General features: G+C 41.4%; 1 protein-coding gene across 1 annotated transcript in view; it reads left to right on the top strand.

Moving 5' to 3' along the window:
- Positions 1–2,054: 2,054 nt before the first annotated feature.
- Positions 2,055–17,331, top strand: part of T265_02890 (hypothetical protein) — a gene marked incomplete at both ends in the record, with an annotated part of 48,863 nt that continues 33,586 nt past the window's right edge. The window contains one exon of the mRNA XM_009167243.1: positions 2,055–2,228. Coding sequence (XP_009165507.1) covers positions 2,055–2,228 — 174 coding nt within the window. The remainder of the gene's footprint in view (positions 2,229–17,331) is intronic.

Here is a 17,331-nt window from a genome sequence, read left to right on the forward strand (position 1 = left end):
TAAAACTGACGGCAATTCGAGGATTGTGCTTACTTGATGAGCCCTAAGATGTTCATTAGCAGTTGTGGACTTTTGAATGGTTTTCGGCAAGTTTATGAATATTGTATTCTGTCCAGACCACTTTGCGTCACTTACTTAGGTTAGCGATTTGATTGCCAAGTCTCCCAACAAAACCACACCCAATTTTAGCGAATATACACTCATCTGCAAACTAATTTGGTTCTTTCGAGAGACTCATCTGGAACCCAGCTGAATCTCTCGTTTATGTTCTCAGGCAACTGAATGTGCTGCACCAGGCCGCCTCATGTTTCAGTCGATACGATATTTGAAATATCGCGATACATGTATATTTGTAATGTACCACTCATAAGGTTGGGTTCCAGGTGAGCCTCTCGAAAGAACCAAATTAGTTTGCAGATGAGTGTATATTCGCTAATTTCGTGCAATTTGGTTTCAAGTAGAACATAAGGTTGACGGAAACCCGGGGACTGCGCCTACCTGATGAGCCCCAAGGAGGGCGAAGCCGGTCGTGGGCTGTCGGTGGATTTTCAGCAAACTTATGAGTAATGCATCACACCCAATTTTCTTTTTTTCACATAATAGCATCCTAATCAAGACCAGAACGCTTAATACACACACTAAGCACTTGTATTTTACACCAATCAGCTGTCTGAACAATGGCCTGTAAATATTTCCACCTTCAAGAGACTGAAGGTTGCGCTGTACTATTTTCATCTTTAGTTCACATGACTACCACTATTCCTCCCCCTGCAGAAAACGCCACCCTGCAGATTTTTAGTTGGTTCCTCTTGAATCCCCAAGGCAGTTCGGTCCCCCCAAGAAGAGAACAATTATCGAAAGAAACAGCATCGATGAATTCTTTTACGGGGCCTTTGGGGGAGAAAAAATCAATACTTTTTCTTCGTTGAGGAAGGTCACTTCAAGGGACAAAAAGAAAGTGGGAGGAAGTTTAACACAGAACTACGCTACATAGGCAAAACGTGGTCAGTTTTAGATGTTTTGAACTATTTTATCCAGATGTAAGAGGATGAACTTTATTATCATTGTCTGTCTGCTGTAAATTTTCTGCTGCACACTTGTATAACTATGGCTTTAGGCTCTGAAGAGCATTTTGACGCACTGCAAGACGTTTGATGACACCTTGAAAACCTGTGTGATCACCCGTCAAACCCGTCAAACGTTATTAAAGATTCGTATATTTCTACAGCTTTAAACAGCTTCGATATTGCAAGTTGTTCCCTACTGGACATAAGGTCCAAAACTTCAGACACATGCTGAGGTCTTTGGCTGGTACCATTTAGTCTCTATGATGTGATTGCTGTCTAATGCGATGGTCATTACAATTGGGTGATTAGTGTATTACAGGTGTCGTGAGAAACGGTAACAATAATAGTCCACTAACTTCACTGTGTTATTATTATTATCATCAAAGGTTGAGATATTTACATGGCCGTTTTCTGATAAGGTTGATANTAGATGCCAGTCCTGCTAATACCAGTTAGGCTCTTCCCTGTGAATCAACTTTGTTCGGAGGGACTTCTGCACAATGCCAAAGTTAATTAAAGCTCAACAGGACTGTTGATTATAAATAAACCTACATTTCAGGGACGATCGTAATCAACCAATCAAAACGAGATTTATGTTTGTCAGTTAGCCATAGCACAATTTCGAGGGATCAGGACGTACTGGATTTCAATGAGCTTCATTGGTACGCACGACTGTGTTGCTGTCACCTTGAGTAGACATGCTTCTGAAAGTTTGTGCACATGCACTAAAAGAATCACGAGCAATCGCGGAGTGGATCGATGAAATGCTTGTCGGGTCATACACTCACCTGTCAGCTACGAGTCATCTGAACAGCAGTGGTGAAATGCACACCTGAATCAGGTGATTGCAGTACCAAATTGTGTCCTGGGTTGGTTGCACGCGCACGCATGTTGAATCCCGCTGTTTCTTCAAAGATACCCTCCAATAGGCATAACAGCTCAAGGGTGACCAATCGGAGACCAATCCAAGTTTAATAACTCGAAAGAATGGAAGGAAGAGTGGAAGTCGCGTTTGGTGATACACAACTCAAAGTCACACCGGTTCCCATGGACTACCTGACTCAATTCTCCATTATAGACACAAATCGAGATGGTCTCATTACCCGGCGGGAATTATTTAAATATGCACTCAGTATTGGGGAGGATATCTCTATGGTTGATGTGAGTTCATGTTTGACCGAGACTTTTACCATAGTGTTGGGTTTTTCAACAGTTTACGTTCAGAAATTAATGGCTGTTTTTTTCCTCGGGAGAGATTGAGTTAGCGTTCTCTATGAAATAACAGAAGTTTTGTTGCCTATTTGATCCAGAGTTTGGAATTTCTTTACCCAGTAGCCAGACCAGACTGTTAGTTTATTCGTTTTGGTGACGGACTTTGTGTTGACAGGTAAAGGGCAGTAGATTTCAAAAGGTGATTGGCTTATATAAGTTCTCATTACCATGAATTGAGAAGTTGTTGATTTTTGCATCACGTGAATTTGACAATATTATTTTGTCAGTCCAACAGTCATCACCAGCTCATTGGTTCAAACATTGTCATTTCATATATATATATATATATATATATATCGAGCAGTTGAATTTGCCGAATACATCGTTCGAATCAAAGCTGAGGATCGGGCTAGGCTCACCTACTTTTCATCCTAAAGCTACAGTGAACTTTTCTTTAAAGCCTTCTTGAATTCTTATGTATTCCTCTTGAGTGAGTAGTTGATCATAGAATACTGGTACCAAATGGACTGCGGTTGCTTCCAGCCTCTTTCACTAATTCACACTTGGACCATCGTCTTAAACGCGTAGCTCTCATTCGATTATTCTTTTCGGTAAACAAAGCTGCAGTAGCTTGAACCACTGCAATTTGATGCACGGTTCGTCGGCCGAAAGAATGAAATCAACTGTTCATCTACAATAGCAACTGACACAGTAAACAGGACTTGTGTCTACCCCACCACTCTCCCTCCATTTATTCACCGTGACAATAACGATAGCAAGGAAAACAGTGAGTTTTGCGTTGCGAATTATTCTAAATCTATCAGTTTAGGTTATAGAAGACGTCTGTGGGTGCTTAGAAATTGACATTGAGTATTAGGTCAGTCAAGCGAATAGGAACTTGACAATCACCTCAGCAAAACGTTGCCAGCTGAAATGAATTTGGGGCAGTATGAGAAGCGAGAAGTCAAATATGTCGGAATAACTGTACAAGCAAGTTTGGATGGTCTGGACCTATTCTAAATTCCGTTTGAAAGGAGTTCGAAAGACAACCGCCGAATAGTTCCTTGTTCAGTTCCAATCGAAGGAAAACAACGTCCCACTTGGAGATTAGTTTATGCACCACTGAGCGTTTATTGCGGGTGATCTGGGCATAATGTTTACAGAGAAAATAGTCTGTACAAAGAAAATTCTGGTCATTTTGACGTGCTGTGCTCTTGGCTCCTGTGGAACCCATCCATACAGTGCACATTATATATATATATATATATATATATACATATATATAATGTCTATCGAAGATGAGTTGGAAGCGGTAATGATGCCATAACGCATTTCTCAAATATGCACAGGCCGCAGTTGCTGAGCCGTTAGTTGTCCTGATGTGGAAGTCTCATGCAGAAAAATATTATTGCACCTTTGATTTCCCTAAATATATTTAATTATTCCCTCGCAATTGGCAGATATGTCAGAACCTTGGTAAAACGAGGGTAGATTTCTTAGGACTAATCGGTTAACATTGTGACAATGACAGAACTTACCATCCTAATTCGAATGACTGCGATTGGCCGAATTCGACTGAGTTCGCTTGTCTTTTTTGAACGCCCTTATACGAAGATGGTTTACACACCGAACAGAGTCGTAAACGTCGACCTGGTTAGTCTGTATCTGTTGGGCAATTGGTTACACCTCCTTTCCATTGATGAAACGAAACCCTTCCTTAACCGAATTCACCTGTTTTTGCGTCTATCTTAGACTCGTTACGCACCTGTAAACGCTCATGAGTTCTGCACCCCTAAACTACTTAACCAATTTTACGAACTTTTTAAGCGCGCTTTTTGTTCCACTTGAGTTATCATATGTTGGATACACACACCTGTCGGTAACTCAAAACCGTTTACAGTTTCATCCGAGTTCGATGTTCCTAAAGCGTTTTCTTTAACTTTTAGGTGTTGCACAAATTCATTTAACCATCCAGAAGATAGTGCTCACGATTTGAAGATTGCACCCCTTTCATATCCATATTTTTTGTCCCTGTAGCACCGTTTTTGTCGGTAGGTCTCAAGCCTTGATAGTCCTTGGCTTGCAACTTCGCGCGTCACTCAGTACTCCAAGTATTCCACACGGAAATCGTTACTTACATTCAACTTTATAAATTACAAAATTATTGTAGACCTTGGGATACTTCATTCTTATTAGGAACATACGGCTAAATTCACAGCGAATTTAAGCGAGTCAGATGGCAATAAATCTGGAAGATGTTAACCCGTCCTTTATTTTCGTGCGATATCAAGAGGTATCAAAACCTAGGTAACATTTGAGCCCACAGTGGTACTGCTTGTTTCATATTTTGGCAGGGAATTTTATTCTCCTGACAATGTGAGTTCGTAGTATAGCCGAAAAATGCTATGTCATCATCAGCCCGATCACCTGATATCTTCATTTGCGAGATGAAACGCTGGTGGGTCATTCAAGTCACCTGTGTCACGTACACTTTTGCGTCCGCGTTACTATAGACGGTAGGCTCAAAAGTATGCGGTACCCAAATGCGTGACCAGGTGAATGAGATGAGGTGTCAACCTTTCAACAATCCAACTGAGTGCAGTCTGGTGCGGACGAATTAAGTGCGTTTGCTCCTGAGCAGAACAACTGAAACCCCCGGGGGGCGAGTGCACTTTAAGGACAATTATGAGCGATAGTGCTTGCCAACCAATGTCCAGAAAGTTCAACAGTAGCTCACAAAATAATTAGTATACAACCTGACGCGAAAAATATGCCTGGGTTATTGTATCTGAGTTTTTCGTTCGGCTGTTGCAGAAAACGACATATTGAATGACATATGTCAAGCTAAAGAAACGATTTGGTTATCCTTCTGTTGCCGTGGTGATTGGTACACTGCATATGAACTTATGTATACGAAACGCAAACGAAAAGAAGGATGACAATAAAAATGATTCCATACCGATGTAGCATTAACAGATCTGGAGGAAATTGCCTCATTCGTTTTCAACTGGATTAGGCATCATTGTGTAGACTTTTCCGGTCATACGACGATGGACGATAGATACAGAAAATGCATTGGTTGGTGGCAAGCCCGAGAGACTTGTAGGAATCTATGTTGACTCACTTGCACAGACGGGCAGTGTGCTTCCGTCATTTCTTGTAAGTTATGTGGAGTGAGATAGAGAAATACCACAGTGGAAACTTGAAGTCGCAAATGTGTGCTAGGCACCAAGCAGTGGTGGTCTCAAACAGCCGATAAACAGTCATATGTGCTATCAAAGAATTTCATGGGTTTCTCTAGGCCAAAATTTCGTAGGTCCCTGCTTGTGAGCCTATCTGGTTGAATCACATGGACTGTCCTTGAAACTGCCGCCTATTTTCTCGCATTAAGTCGATGTAATACAACCTTTCGTTGGATATTATAAAGTCTATTTTAGATTCTTGAAGATCCTTAAATGAATGAATGGTCTCGTTCATTGAGAGTAGTACTTTTGACCTCTTGTGTTATCAGGAGAAGAGGAGAAAGTCAATGGTAGGCTAGTTGTTGACCTTGGCTGTGAAACGGACGCTGTGGACACGAGTTTTAAATGGATGTTTGTTGCGGCAAACTCCGTCCCTATGGTTCCCTTGTATGAAAAGTCTTGTTCCCACGTTTGAGAGGCGGTCACTAAAGCTGTTAAAAATGTTCATTGTGCTACTATAACCCATTTGAGCCAAAAATCACGATTGAACGATATTCAGCGGAAATTTCAACCATTCGACACTACTTGTTAATTTCAGGTACAGGGATATTCTGCGAATATCTCAAAGGGTTAATTGTTTTTCGAGCAAACCTTAGTGTCCAAAGAACCTAGAGTTTCACGGAAAATTGAATTTCCTCACACTGTGTCTTGTATTCGTTTGTTTTGGCTTACGTGTACCCACAAGTATGTGAATAGACACCACCTGGTTTTACGTCACAGACCGCGACCAAAATGTCGCCATTTCTTTCAGTTCCGAATTCGAAATGTATAGCAGTAGGTTTGGTATATCTACTGTCTGTGCTACGCGGCCTGAGAACAAGACGACATCCATGAGTATGGGATCCGGAAGATAGCAAATTTTCATCAGTATGGCCTGGGTAAGGCTGATTTACTGCAGATTTTACCTACGTTTCTAATTTGGTGGTGGAATAAATACTAGCTTTGAATGCAGCTACTTGCAGCCGAAATTCCGGTATTGTTGGATTTCTGTTGGTACATTCCTCCATTGTTTCTCTTTTCAAGGGTTGTTTTATGGCATGGTAAAGTTGAAGCAAAACCCTATCAGATCTTCATCGAGAAAATCAACTATTATAGTTTTACATTTGCTACTTTCTGCATCGCTGTATTGGGTAAGGTGAGAAAAGGTGTTGAACATTTTGCTACTCTTTGTTCTCAATTGAGGGACCAGAACTTTGTGCTGTTTTTCAATCTGAGTGTGCGTTTTCTTGAATAGCCAAACTGTGCATTCTTCAAGGTGATGTGATCAAGAGTTCAATGAGCTATTTGTATATTGTCAAAATGTATGAGATGAAAGCCTCCTTTAACTTTTAGACGTTTTGTGGACACCAAGTCCTAGATTCTTGTAACAGTCCAATACAGACACTGCCAACTGTACTCATCAATATTGTTCATTTAGAAAAACAATAAGCGTATTTTATGCTCATCTTCCACTGTTTTGCAGACTTATTTCTCTTTCACAGCACCCCTTGCCTTTCTCGAAGGGTTGGGGAGGGGTTAAATAGTGCACTTCAAGTGTGAGTTTTTTCTCTCTTCTTTCTTTTTTCTTGGTAAGACGGATATCAGTCTGTTTGCCATAGATATTGTTCATTCCTGCGGGACATAACCGTTGCGTATATCTGAACAAACCTGGAGATACACAAATGAAGTTTCAAATTCTCGGATTTCAAGACTATCTTAAATTTGTCCCAGCCAGTGAACTTTAACCAAAGTTGTAGCTGAACTTTTTCTCTTGCTGCGAATTACCACGCTGATAACATATTCAACAGTAAGAGTGAATTTCATACAATGTGGCGCCTAAGTACTCGACCACTTGTTACGCTATTCATTCATAGTACAGCACCCACGTGGTCATAACCCAGTAGGGTCGACCTTAAATGGTAAAGTGCAATGCAACCTAGCAGCATGCGGCCCAAAATGAGACCGTAAAGCTATCACTTCGCCAAATCTAGACGTCACCAGTAGTCTGAGAAAAAATCCAGGGCATTCAAGTCACTGTCGAAGCATGAGCGCTCCTCTCTAAATAAAGAACTGAATTTATGCTTGTCTTCACTCTAAACTTTGAATGCTTCGGTTATCTATCGGCCCTTACAGTCTCACGAGAACTTTGTTAATTTATTGAGACGGAATTCTGATGAGAGATTCTTTGTACTGACCCTGCAACGCTTTTTTCCGTTTGATCCGTAATTGTAAAAAGATCGAAGGTCATCATCTATGGGCTTTTTTTCTTGTGTCCTTGAAATTGCTTTGCCCACCTTGTTAGTAATATGGCGAACCCGCTGATTTCGTGAAGTAAACTCAGTATGGGTAATGCCTCTGAAGTTCTCTCAAATTTCGGCTTCGCATACAGGTAACAAGTAGAAGCTATTCTAAGAACTCAACGAAATTNATATATATATATATATATGCAACTCCTCCCTTGTTTGCGATAACGGGAGTAGCGTGTAAGCAGTGCCTCTTTTGAAATTACCGGACCAAGAAAAATCCGGTGTAAAAGATCCGGTAAGAAAACTTGTGCCAGCTGTACCGGATATTCATGGTTTGGGCACTCACTTGATTTGAAACAGCATATTCGACTCTACATGTGAACAAGTTCAGCATTTTGATGACTAGGAGACAGTTCGATAAAGGATACAAACGAAGAAATTAGGTACTAGAACAAAGGAACTACTGGAATGGTATTCTCTAACTGATTGAGCTGCGCAAATGCCATTTTATGCTTCAATTGGTACGATGTTCGAGATATCGCAGTATGCTCTCACAAAAGAAACCATCCACAAGGTTGTTGAAATCTATCCGACTGCACCGATCTGGCGAGACTCAAGAAGGGTCGTGAGCTGTCGAGGTGTTGCTCACATGAAAGACCGTACAAATACTAGGAACATACAGTAACTTTCGAAAGACATCAGTATCAAATACTCTGACATACCCTTGTAAAAATATCGGGTTCCGTAAAGCATTTATCCTGTTTTCCCCAGTCCATAACACTGAATTCTCTCGTGGAACCCTCTAAACAATTTTAAAATGAAACGGAACATTCAGATCTAGTTCTGGTTAATCGTCAAGATATTCTTGCAAAATTAAAAAAATCACATGAAACAGGTACTTCTAGAGTGAAAATAACCGGATCGTCGTTCTCACCAACTTTGCGTATAAGTTACCTATCTACTCTTACTTCACGTCTTAAGTCAAGTAGGGTGTTTATTTTGTCCAGTAAGTCTGGAGCTAGTAATAAATGCAATCATTTCAGATGCAACTCAAGCTTTGATGAGCGATCCGCCCATCCATTTCAAATATCAGGAATGATGACAGTTAACTTGCTTGTTACCATGTGTCGTTGATTTCAGAAAGAATCGATTTTTGAGACTTTTCTGTGGCACGATCGGAAAGAAAATAGCTTTACTCCTCATCACATCCCACATCCTCCTTAGTCTCACTCACTTAGTCTATTCCGTAGGCTCCAGCTAGGATCAATACTTTTGTGGGTGCACGCAAATGTGTTACACCGAGCCGATCTCTGCGTAATCTAGAAAGACATCTTGCTTCAAAGTTTGGCATGATAATTCTAACCTTCTCTGAGGATGGCGTAACGATTCCGTCATTTTCAACGTTCCTGATCAAAAAATGATAAAGTCCAACTTAATTTCCATCTGGCCGTATTAAGGCACACCATCATTTAATAGCGCTGGATTCTGAAACTTACTTGGTCCTATATAGACCAAATTTAGACGGAGTAAGACGTTCCTCTTTGGCTACAGTGAAAAGTTTCGGTTTTTGTTGAAAATTCTGAAAAACCTGATCGGTAACATACCATCGGTGCACTGAACTGTGGGTGGTATTTTGACCGTAAAAATGGGATCACACTTTGGGCTTACGGTAGCGTTGAAGCTCAGTCGATACAACGCGAACACAGTTAGGCCTGCAGCGTAGCTCATATGGCTAAAGGTGAATATGTGGACAAGTATTACTTACTGTTAGCTAAAGATAAGTTGACTATTTTTCATTTACTTCGTTGTGAATGAGCAATTTTTCCTGTTGTATTGAGGCTGCAGTAGTCGATGGGCTAATGTCAGTTCTAGATGTCACATCTCGAAATGAGTTTCCCAGAAGTCAAAAGACTGTCACTGCATGCTTGTTCGGGGTCAAAATAGAAAATCTGGATCACGTTGCACAGTCATCGACAAACAAATCAAGCAACCGGCAAATAAATTCCGTGATGAAAAATGCAGGGTTTAAGGGTGAAACGGAAAACGATAAATATATGACGACATTTTTCACTTCGACTACAGCTAATTCGAAATATCGCGGAGGAAAATAGTAGTTTTTCAAAGAGACACTTTGCAGCAATAAACTTGCAAAAATTCCTATTTGCACTTGCTTTGATCATTTTCTGTAAATACTGTGAATCTTCGTACAAATCGAAAAAATTTGAACCACATTCCATCTATCTCAAGCAATGGAAACAGCTCAATATTACCTCAAAATCACACTGGGGTTCAACGACTGAGTTGAATGGATTTGCGTATTGTGTGTAGCCAGGACTCATCTGACGTATATTGGGTGTGCCGACTCAAACTCCAGATACCATTATGAAAGTATCGGATTGCAATAAATGGTTGTACCCAGAGTGTTTGAAGTATGTACACGTACTTCAGGGTCTAGCCGGCTCCATGTCCTGTCCAATAGCTCAATTCATTGTGAGCGCAACGGTACAACGTGAACTGATAAAAAGAGCACTCATTTGTCCTCGCATGCTTGTTTAGAACAGTGAGAACGTCGTCAGTAGAGCATATCTGTAACTATGGAAGATATACAAACCACTGTCATAAACTCCACATGGTGAAGAACCAAGTTAGCGAAGATAAAGGAAACAAATGATTCCACTAAAATACCATCAGCCTGTCTTTCAAGTGGATGAGTAGGCGTCATATTGCATTATATATACAACTCAAGACATTTAGCTGTGTCCCCAAGAGAAGGTGGGATTCTGGCGCCAAGCATACTGTATGTGGTACCATGTGAGTGAACAAAAGACAAGCATCGGTGGTTGACAAAAGTGCGTAAAGTGATATTACATCAAGACAAAACATGTGATAGACGCTGGACAGCTTCTGAACAAAACCATCATATTTATTCATTTGACTTCCTCAAACCTCATACTATTTATACACACTTTTCTGGTTGAAAAAATAGGTTCATTTCGAAGGTTAACCTTCATATCTGGGTGACATGCATGCTCAAACAAATATGCCCAGTGACAATTTGGCATGTAACTTTAGGTAGTAGTGTGCAGTCGTGCAGTAATGTGTTAAATCGACCTTCTACAACGCAGTCTGCTCACACACACAAATTGTCGCTCACCGAATTTTAGTACTGACATCGTAAAAGGAAACAATGCTTCAACTTGTTAGTTCACATTGATGGATTCGTTTGGTTCTCTGTTTTGTAGGGGACTTATGTCATGTGATAACACACACCATTGGCCATGTGGCATGAGTTCAGTTAGAAAGAACTGCATAGTTCTAACGATATGCAGTTTAACACCGGTTTCCAATACATCTTTTCTCATGACTTCCGAGACTCCAGAGCAAACGGAATGTACAATACTGTGGAAAGTCCACAATGACGTCTAGCGGCTGACCATTTTAGTCATGCAAGATAAATTGAAGCTTGCCGATGGGAGCCAAAATAACTAGTCATCTGATGGCTAGGAAACGCAGTCCAACGAAATAGCTTGGTAACAGACCACCTAGTGAACAGTGGAGCGGCCCATCTCAATCAGGCTCTCTGGTGTTGGTGGTTTCCAAGCCAAGATCAGTTAGTTCGGATTTCCCATTCCGCTATTCCAAACTCTGCACCTGTTTGTGTGTAACAAAAAATAGAAATTTGTCGCAGATTGTTCGAAGCTGTTGAGAGTGCAGGGAACAATTTGAAGTGTGCATGATTTGAATGTTACTTTTGTCCTACGGTTTTAGTGACTGTCGACGCGTGAAAGATTGCCCCTGACGTTCAGTTTTCAATCAGAGGGCAGCAATCCAGCGGTTTCACACGCAGCGACCAAAAGAAAACGTTGAGTGGACAGACGACAGGGATTTACCTATAAACGTGAAAATTTCCTACAGTGATACTGTACTCCTAGCCGCTCTACCGCAGGGATCTTGAGTTCATTTATTTTCGGCAATCTGCAGGCAAGTCATCTGGATAACACTATGGGGATAAGCGTACTGATTCTGATTAACACCGTACCTTCTGCTATAAGCGAGCATGGCAGTTAGTGACCGTTGCCTGAGCATAGCTTCTGTTCACTTTTACTTCAGCTTCCACTCCAGCCATCACCTTCAAAAAAACGGTGACAGAAAAACGTCTAGTCCTGTATCACTAGCCAATGTCGGTGTCCGCACTTGTTTTTGACCGGGAGTATTTTTAGATCTTCCGTCGATTGCATGCACGTTACTTTTCAGAAAGTGTACATAAGTCCTCAACCACTGGCATGCTCATGGAGTTGGATTAAAGGTTCGTACGACGATTTGAGCACCACCACACAGACTATTGCCCGTTTGTTGCTTTGGTCTATGTGTACTAACGTTCGATTTTTGATGCACACAGAGAAAGGATCGAAATACGCTTACGGTGATTGTTTTCATCTCGCTGTGCCACCCTAACGTACTTTTCCGCTTGGTAAAAGATCAAAACGTGGGTCGAGATGCAACCATTGGGGTTGTCAGATTAGACCCTCATAACCAGTTGCTCACCTGAGCAGTGTTAGGTCTTGATACCGGATACGTAGAGCCCTGGGACTCCATTCTGTTGAATTCAGATGAAGAGCTTTGGTTGTTACCGTTAACATTCAAACTCGTAGACTACTTTCAAAGACCAAGCGCCTCGGTTAGATTTCGGCAATTTTTTCCCGACCCAGTTTGTTTTTCTATGACTTCCCGTAAAATCCAAATTTACTTGTGTAATCCGAGTTTCATCTCAGTCGGTTGAACGGCTTGTAATCCCTAGGAACTATGCAATTCCTAAATGACAATGTGAGACAGGCTATGGGCAGCACACAGCAAGTGCAAGGATGGTGTTCCATGAAAGACTACTGCGATTTACTTATTAGAGCAGTACCCTTGCATGATCAGCCCCATCTAAGGTCTGGCCTCCAGAGGCGAGTGTATCGATTGACAGATACAGTGGTTTGTTTTACTATCAATGTAGCCTACTGTATTGCGTAATCCAAAATAGCCTGGTGGGATCAGGTACAACAAATGAGTTTCCACATACAAACCTTACCTTCGGGTATCTGGACGCGCCGCAGACTTCAGGGGATCGAAAGCTGTATTCACTTGTCATTAGTGGGATCCAAACCCAAGGATCAGTTGGATAGCCATTTGCTCTAGGTTGAAAAAATGTGCTACTGAAGCGCGCACTTCGTTGAAATTATTCACTAGCACAATCAGTGACGAAATTTACGCGGTGTTGCAGTATGGTACCAGTAAAAATTAAGTAACCGGACCACGGTGTCCTAATGTTCCCCACGGGAAGCGTAACTCAAGCGCGGACAGAAATACGGAACAGCTATGAGGTCGCGCTTGATGTTCATATGTTAAAGTACCCCACAGCTTGAGTGGTGCGTACGATTACTATATGGCCTCGTACACAACACGAAAGTTTGCAGAACACCTTAACTGTATCCAGTTGCTGGTCTTCAACTGCCGAAAGCCCACAGATCTCTTCTGCCGTTTAAAGGTATTTAATAACTTGCAATTCACAGCATATGTTTGTTCTTTAATTTTTACCAATGGTGCGGTCATTTTGCGTAGTTAGTTTTCAACAGCATTCCGAAGTTTGGTTGATGATATGACCTAGAGTCTTTGGCCTCTATTCTGGCTGATTTACTACTCGGAGTTGCGTAAGAGTTTTGTCGTTGCACAGTGATGAACGCGGATTTTTCTCTCTTCAACAGCGCCTTCTTCTTGGATTTTATTATGTTTGTTTTTAATTTTTACCAATGGTGCGTAGTTAGTTTTCAACAGCATTCCGAAGTTTGGTTGATGATATGACCTAGAGTCTTTGGCCTCTATTCTGGCTGATTTACTACTCGGAGTTGCGTAAGAGTTTTGTCGTTGCACAGTGATGAACGCGGATTTTTCTCTCTTCAACAGCGCCTTCTTCTTGGATTTTATAGGCTTCCCTGATGAGATCCCTATTAAGCCCGATGATAATAATAACAGGAATTATTATTCCTGTTCGTTCACCTTAAACTAAGGGAACGGCATGATAATATTCATTTACCTTATTGTTGGGGAGTGATTTAATCGATAGGGTTCGTCGCGAATTCATTACCCCCGATTCAAACGCCAAAAGGAAAACAGTGAGCAGCCCATAGACCAGCCGTCGAATGCGTGTGCACTCTTGAGGGTCATTTTGACAGTCGCGGATGTTGCGTAAATCGGTTCTCTTGTAAGATCGTCAGACTTGTTCGTCAATTTGACGATGCGTAAAGCGGTTTAGGATATCCTGCGGTTCCATATAATCGGGGATTTGCTCACAGATAGTGCAGCAGAATTAAATGCCTGTCCTGTATTAATCGCGCAAAAGTAAGTACACGGTATCAGTTGACCGAATCGGCACTCGTTTGCCCAGGGACATTAGAGTCCAACTCCCTTATACCATCGATCTACCATACTTGAAGCTTTTCGATATTACTTCTTCTACAACCCAAGGCTGCGCCACTGATTTAACCGGTCAACGGAAAATTATCGCGCACGTTTCTAGTTTAGTGCAGGCGTCAACAGCCACAGACTGGTACCTCTGAAACACTCAAGCAGGACAGCGTGCATAGGCTTGGGCGTCGAATCAGTCAGATTTTTGGGTAAATTGTGCAGTGACTTTGCCATCACTGCAAGAAAAAAGTGAGTAGATGCACGAATTATATACGGCTAATGTGATGACAAGGTTTAGCTACTTCTCATGTGGCGGCTGCCATGAATGCACAACAGATTTTTCTTTATTGAGCAAATATGATGCGAAATGAATTAGAAATTAAGAATTCCGGTACCTTAGTTAATCGTTCGTAACCGTTTAAAATTCAGGCTACATCTGGCTGCGCATAATACGGTTGTTTTCATGTCGTCAACCACAAAGCAACGATTGAATTGAATAGTAGGTGGGGTCTTTAAGTCTTTTCTGACTTTCGGATATGTCGCTTAGCGTTGTCAGTGATAAAGTTTGCAAAGATTTTCATCACGCTCATCTTATGTAAAGAATAAAATTGGTAGCGTAAATCCTGAGTTGCCATTGGACCAAACTTGTTTGAAGGTATACCCCCGTAGAAACTCCAAGGTTCCAGGCATAAATCCGCTCATTAGTGAACACCCAGGTCTGATCTTCAAATGGACCCTTGTGGCGATTTTTCTATTCAATGTTATGTGACTTCGAAATCAAAGATCACTTATGATAAGATAATTAGTACGCCGACGATGCTGGTCGGCCTAAGACCCATAACCGTGGTGAATCGAGTATGGATTTCCGAAACTCGTGACTGATCATTTGGCTTAGAAACACTAGTCCCCCCCAATGTTACCCAAAATCTTTGAGCATATATTTCTGTGTCTTAGAACCAGGCAAACAGACAATGAATTAACCCGTTTAGCCATCCAAAACATTATTCTGGAACCTGGTGTTGCCGAGTGGCTACTCTTTTACTAGATTTGGCAGGACTGCTCTGACAAGGAATATACAGAGCACGCATCTTCTTCACAGATTGGTGCCAATGAAAAACACATTCAGATAAACGCTGCCGGGGTTGCGCATGCCAGCATGTGTGCATGCTTTTGACAGATTCGGATGCACATTTATTTCTGTTGTGTGTATAGACCAGCGAGACTTCGACTCAGTAGTTACATACTCCTATGTTTGGTTTGATAACGCTTGCATATTTCAATCTTCCTAGAGTAGCTGCCTAGCACACATTTTTCATTCATGACCGACCCATTCAACGACAATGCGCTAGCACAAGATAACTGATGATTGCACATTCACGTCTTGGTTTTTAGTCCCGTTGTTTTGTTTGTACAGTCATCTGAAAGAAAGCAATCGGACCCAGCCTGTCTTTTGGTATATTTTCAGTGAGGACAACCAATCACTAGAGAGCGAGATTAGCTTTTTCACTTTTTGACTATATTATCCCTACTAGTAAAGTTATAATTTCTACAGATGGGGCTGAAGTCATTTGGTATACATGTATCATCTATTACGTTGACAATGAAATTCCCCATGTTTATTCTGTCCCCATTTGTAACCCCCCGCCCATTTTTGTGCTTAGTATGTATATATTAACAAACGTTTGTTTGTCCTTACCACTTCACCCATTTGGTCTTGAGGTCATCCGGCCATTTGTAACTGACTTTGCACGTGTGACTGTCGCACGCGGAAGACTGTGTGCTCCCTTGGTTTGTACTTTCGTAGTCCAAGTGGACCGTTTGTTTTGGACGCGTATCTACTGTCGAGGTTTGTATAATTTTTGAGTTTGTCTTACACTAATAGTACCGTGTAAAAACCCAGCTCCTGCTTTGTTTTACCTACCCGGAGGTTCTGGTACTATGCGTCACTCGAAGATACCATTCGCCCGTTACAATACACTTTGCCCACTGATCCACTCTAATACGTTTAATCAATTGGGAATCCTCCTTACAATTTGTAACTTAAGGGTTATCTTCATTCCCAATATTAACTTTGTTACAAGCCGAAGTTTTGGGTTCGATAGCATATGTGAAAATGTAATAGCGTTAGCAAACCATATGCTTGAGGTGTCTTTTTCGGTCAGTACACTCAAAGATCTTGTCTTAGGTTTAGGTGGCTCGGGTCGGACCAAGTATTTTGGAGAATTTGACGAAGCTATTCATACACTCTACTACACTTCTACATGCTCTTTCAGGATCCATTTGGTTTGCCTAGATATGTGGCCGCTTTCAGCAGCAAAGTTCATTCTCGTCAGTGACCAGATAGGATTACTCAAAATTCTTTATCCGGTGTTCTTTTTACTAGCGTTATCTCAAACACTCAAGCCTTCTACTTCCCTTCATCCAAATGGGTACATTGAAAGCTGCATTGCCATCACTTCATAGTCCAACTAAACGTCTTCAAGTGTGCAGATTTCCGCTTCCCACATGCCAGTTGTCTATCACGCTGCAGACTCACAGCCATTTTGTTCGATCGAGTATTTAAACCGTGTGTAGGTCGCGCGGTTGACTGGGCTAATTGCATTTCTCTTCGATTAGCTCACTACCGTAGCTGGCAGAATGTTCAGTGAATCCATTCTTCCTTTGTCTATTTGCCTGACGGATCAAGTGCTCCGTTTTACTGCATCTTGTGCTAGCATGGCTGATTTAAAATGATAGACCGTTTAGCACAAAACCGAAGTTTATCAGTATATTTGGGACGAGTATTGTTGTGGCTATCATGTAAAGCATATGTTGAACCTATCTCTTCTTGCATCAGGTCGCGTAATTTAAACGCTCTTGTTGATTGGAATAAGACGACAAGAAACCTTTTGTGGGTTGATCACTTCTGGTACTCACGTATCGATAACGCACGTTCGATTCAGCCTGAGTTGCATGTTAATATTTCACAATCTCTGGAGGATTATGTAGCTAAAATTGCATTTCGGCACTTTCGTAGGGTTGGAGAGTTAGCAGTCTTTAAAAAATGGCTTCAATGAACCAGATATGGATGAATTAAGTTTGGTCGAAATCAGTACTTTGCTACGTAAGAGATTTGGGCATGAGATTTTGAAGGAAATT

Source organism: Opisthorchis viverrini (assembly GCF_000715545.1).
Source record: "Opisthorchis viverrini unplaced genomic scaffold opera_v5_40, whole genome shotgun sequence".
NCBI classification, from domain to species: Eukaryota; Metazoa; Platyhelminthes; class Trematoda; order Opisthorchiida; family Opisthorchiidae; genus Opisthorchis; species Opisthorchis viverrini.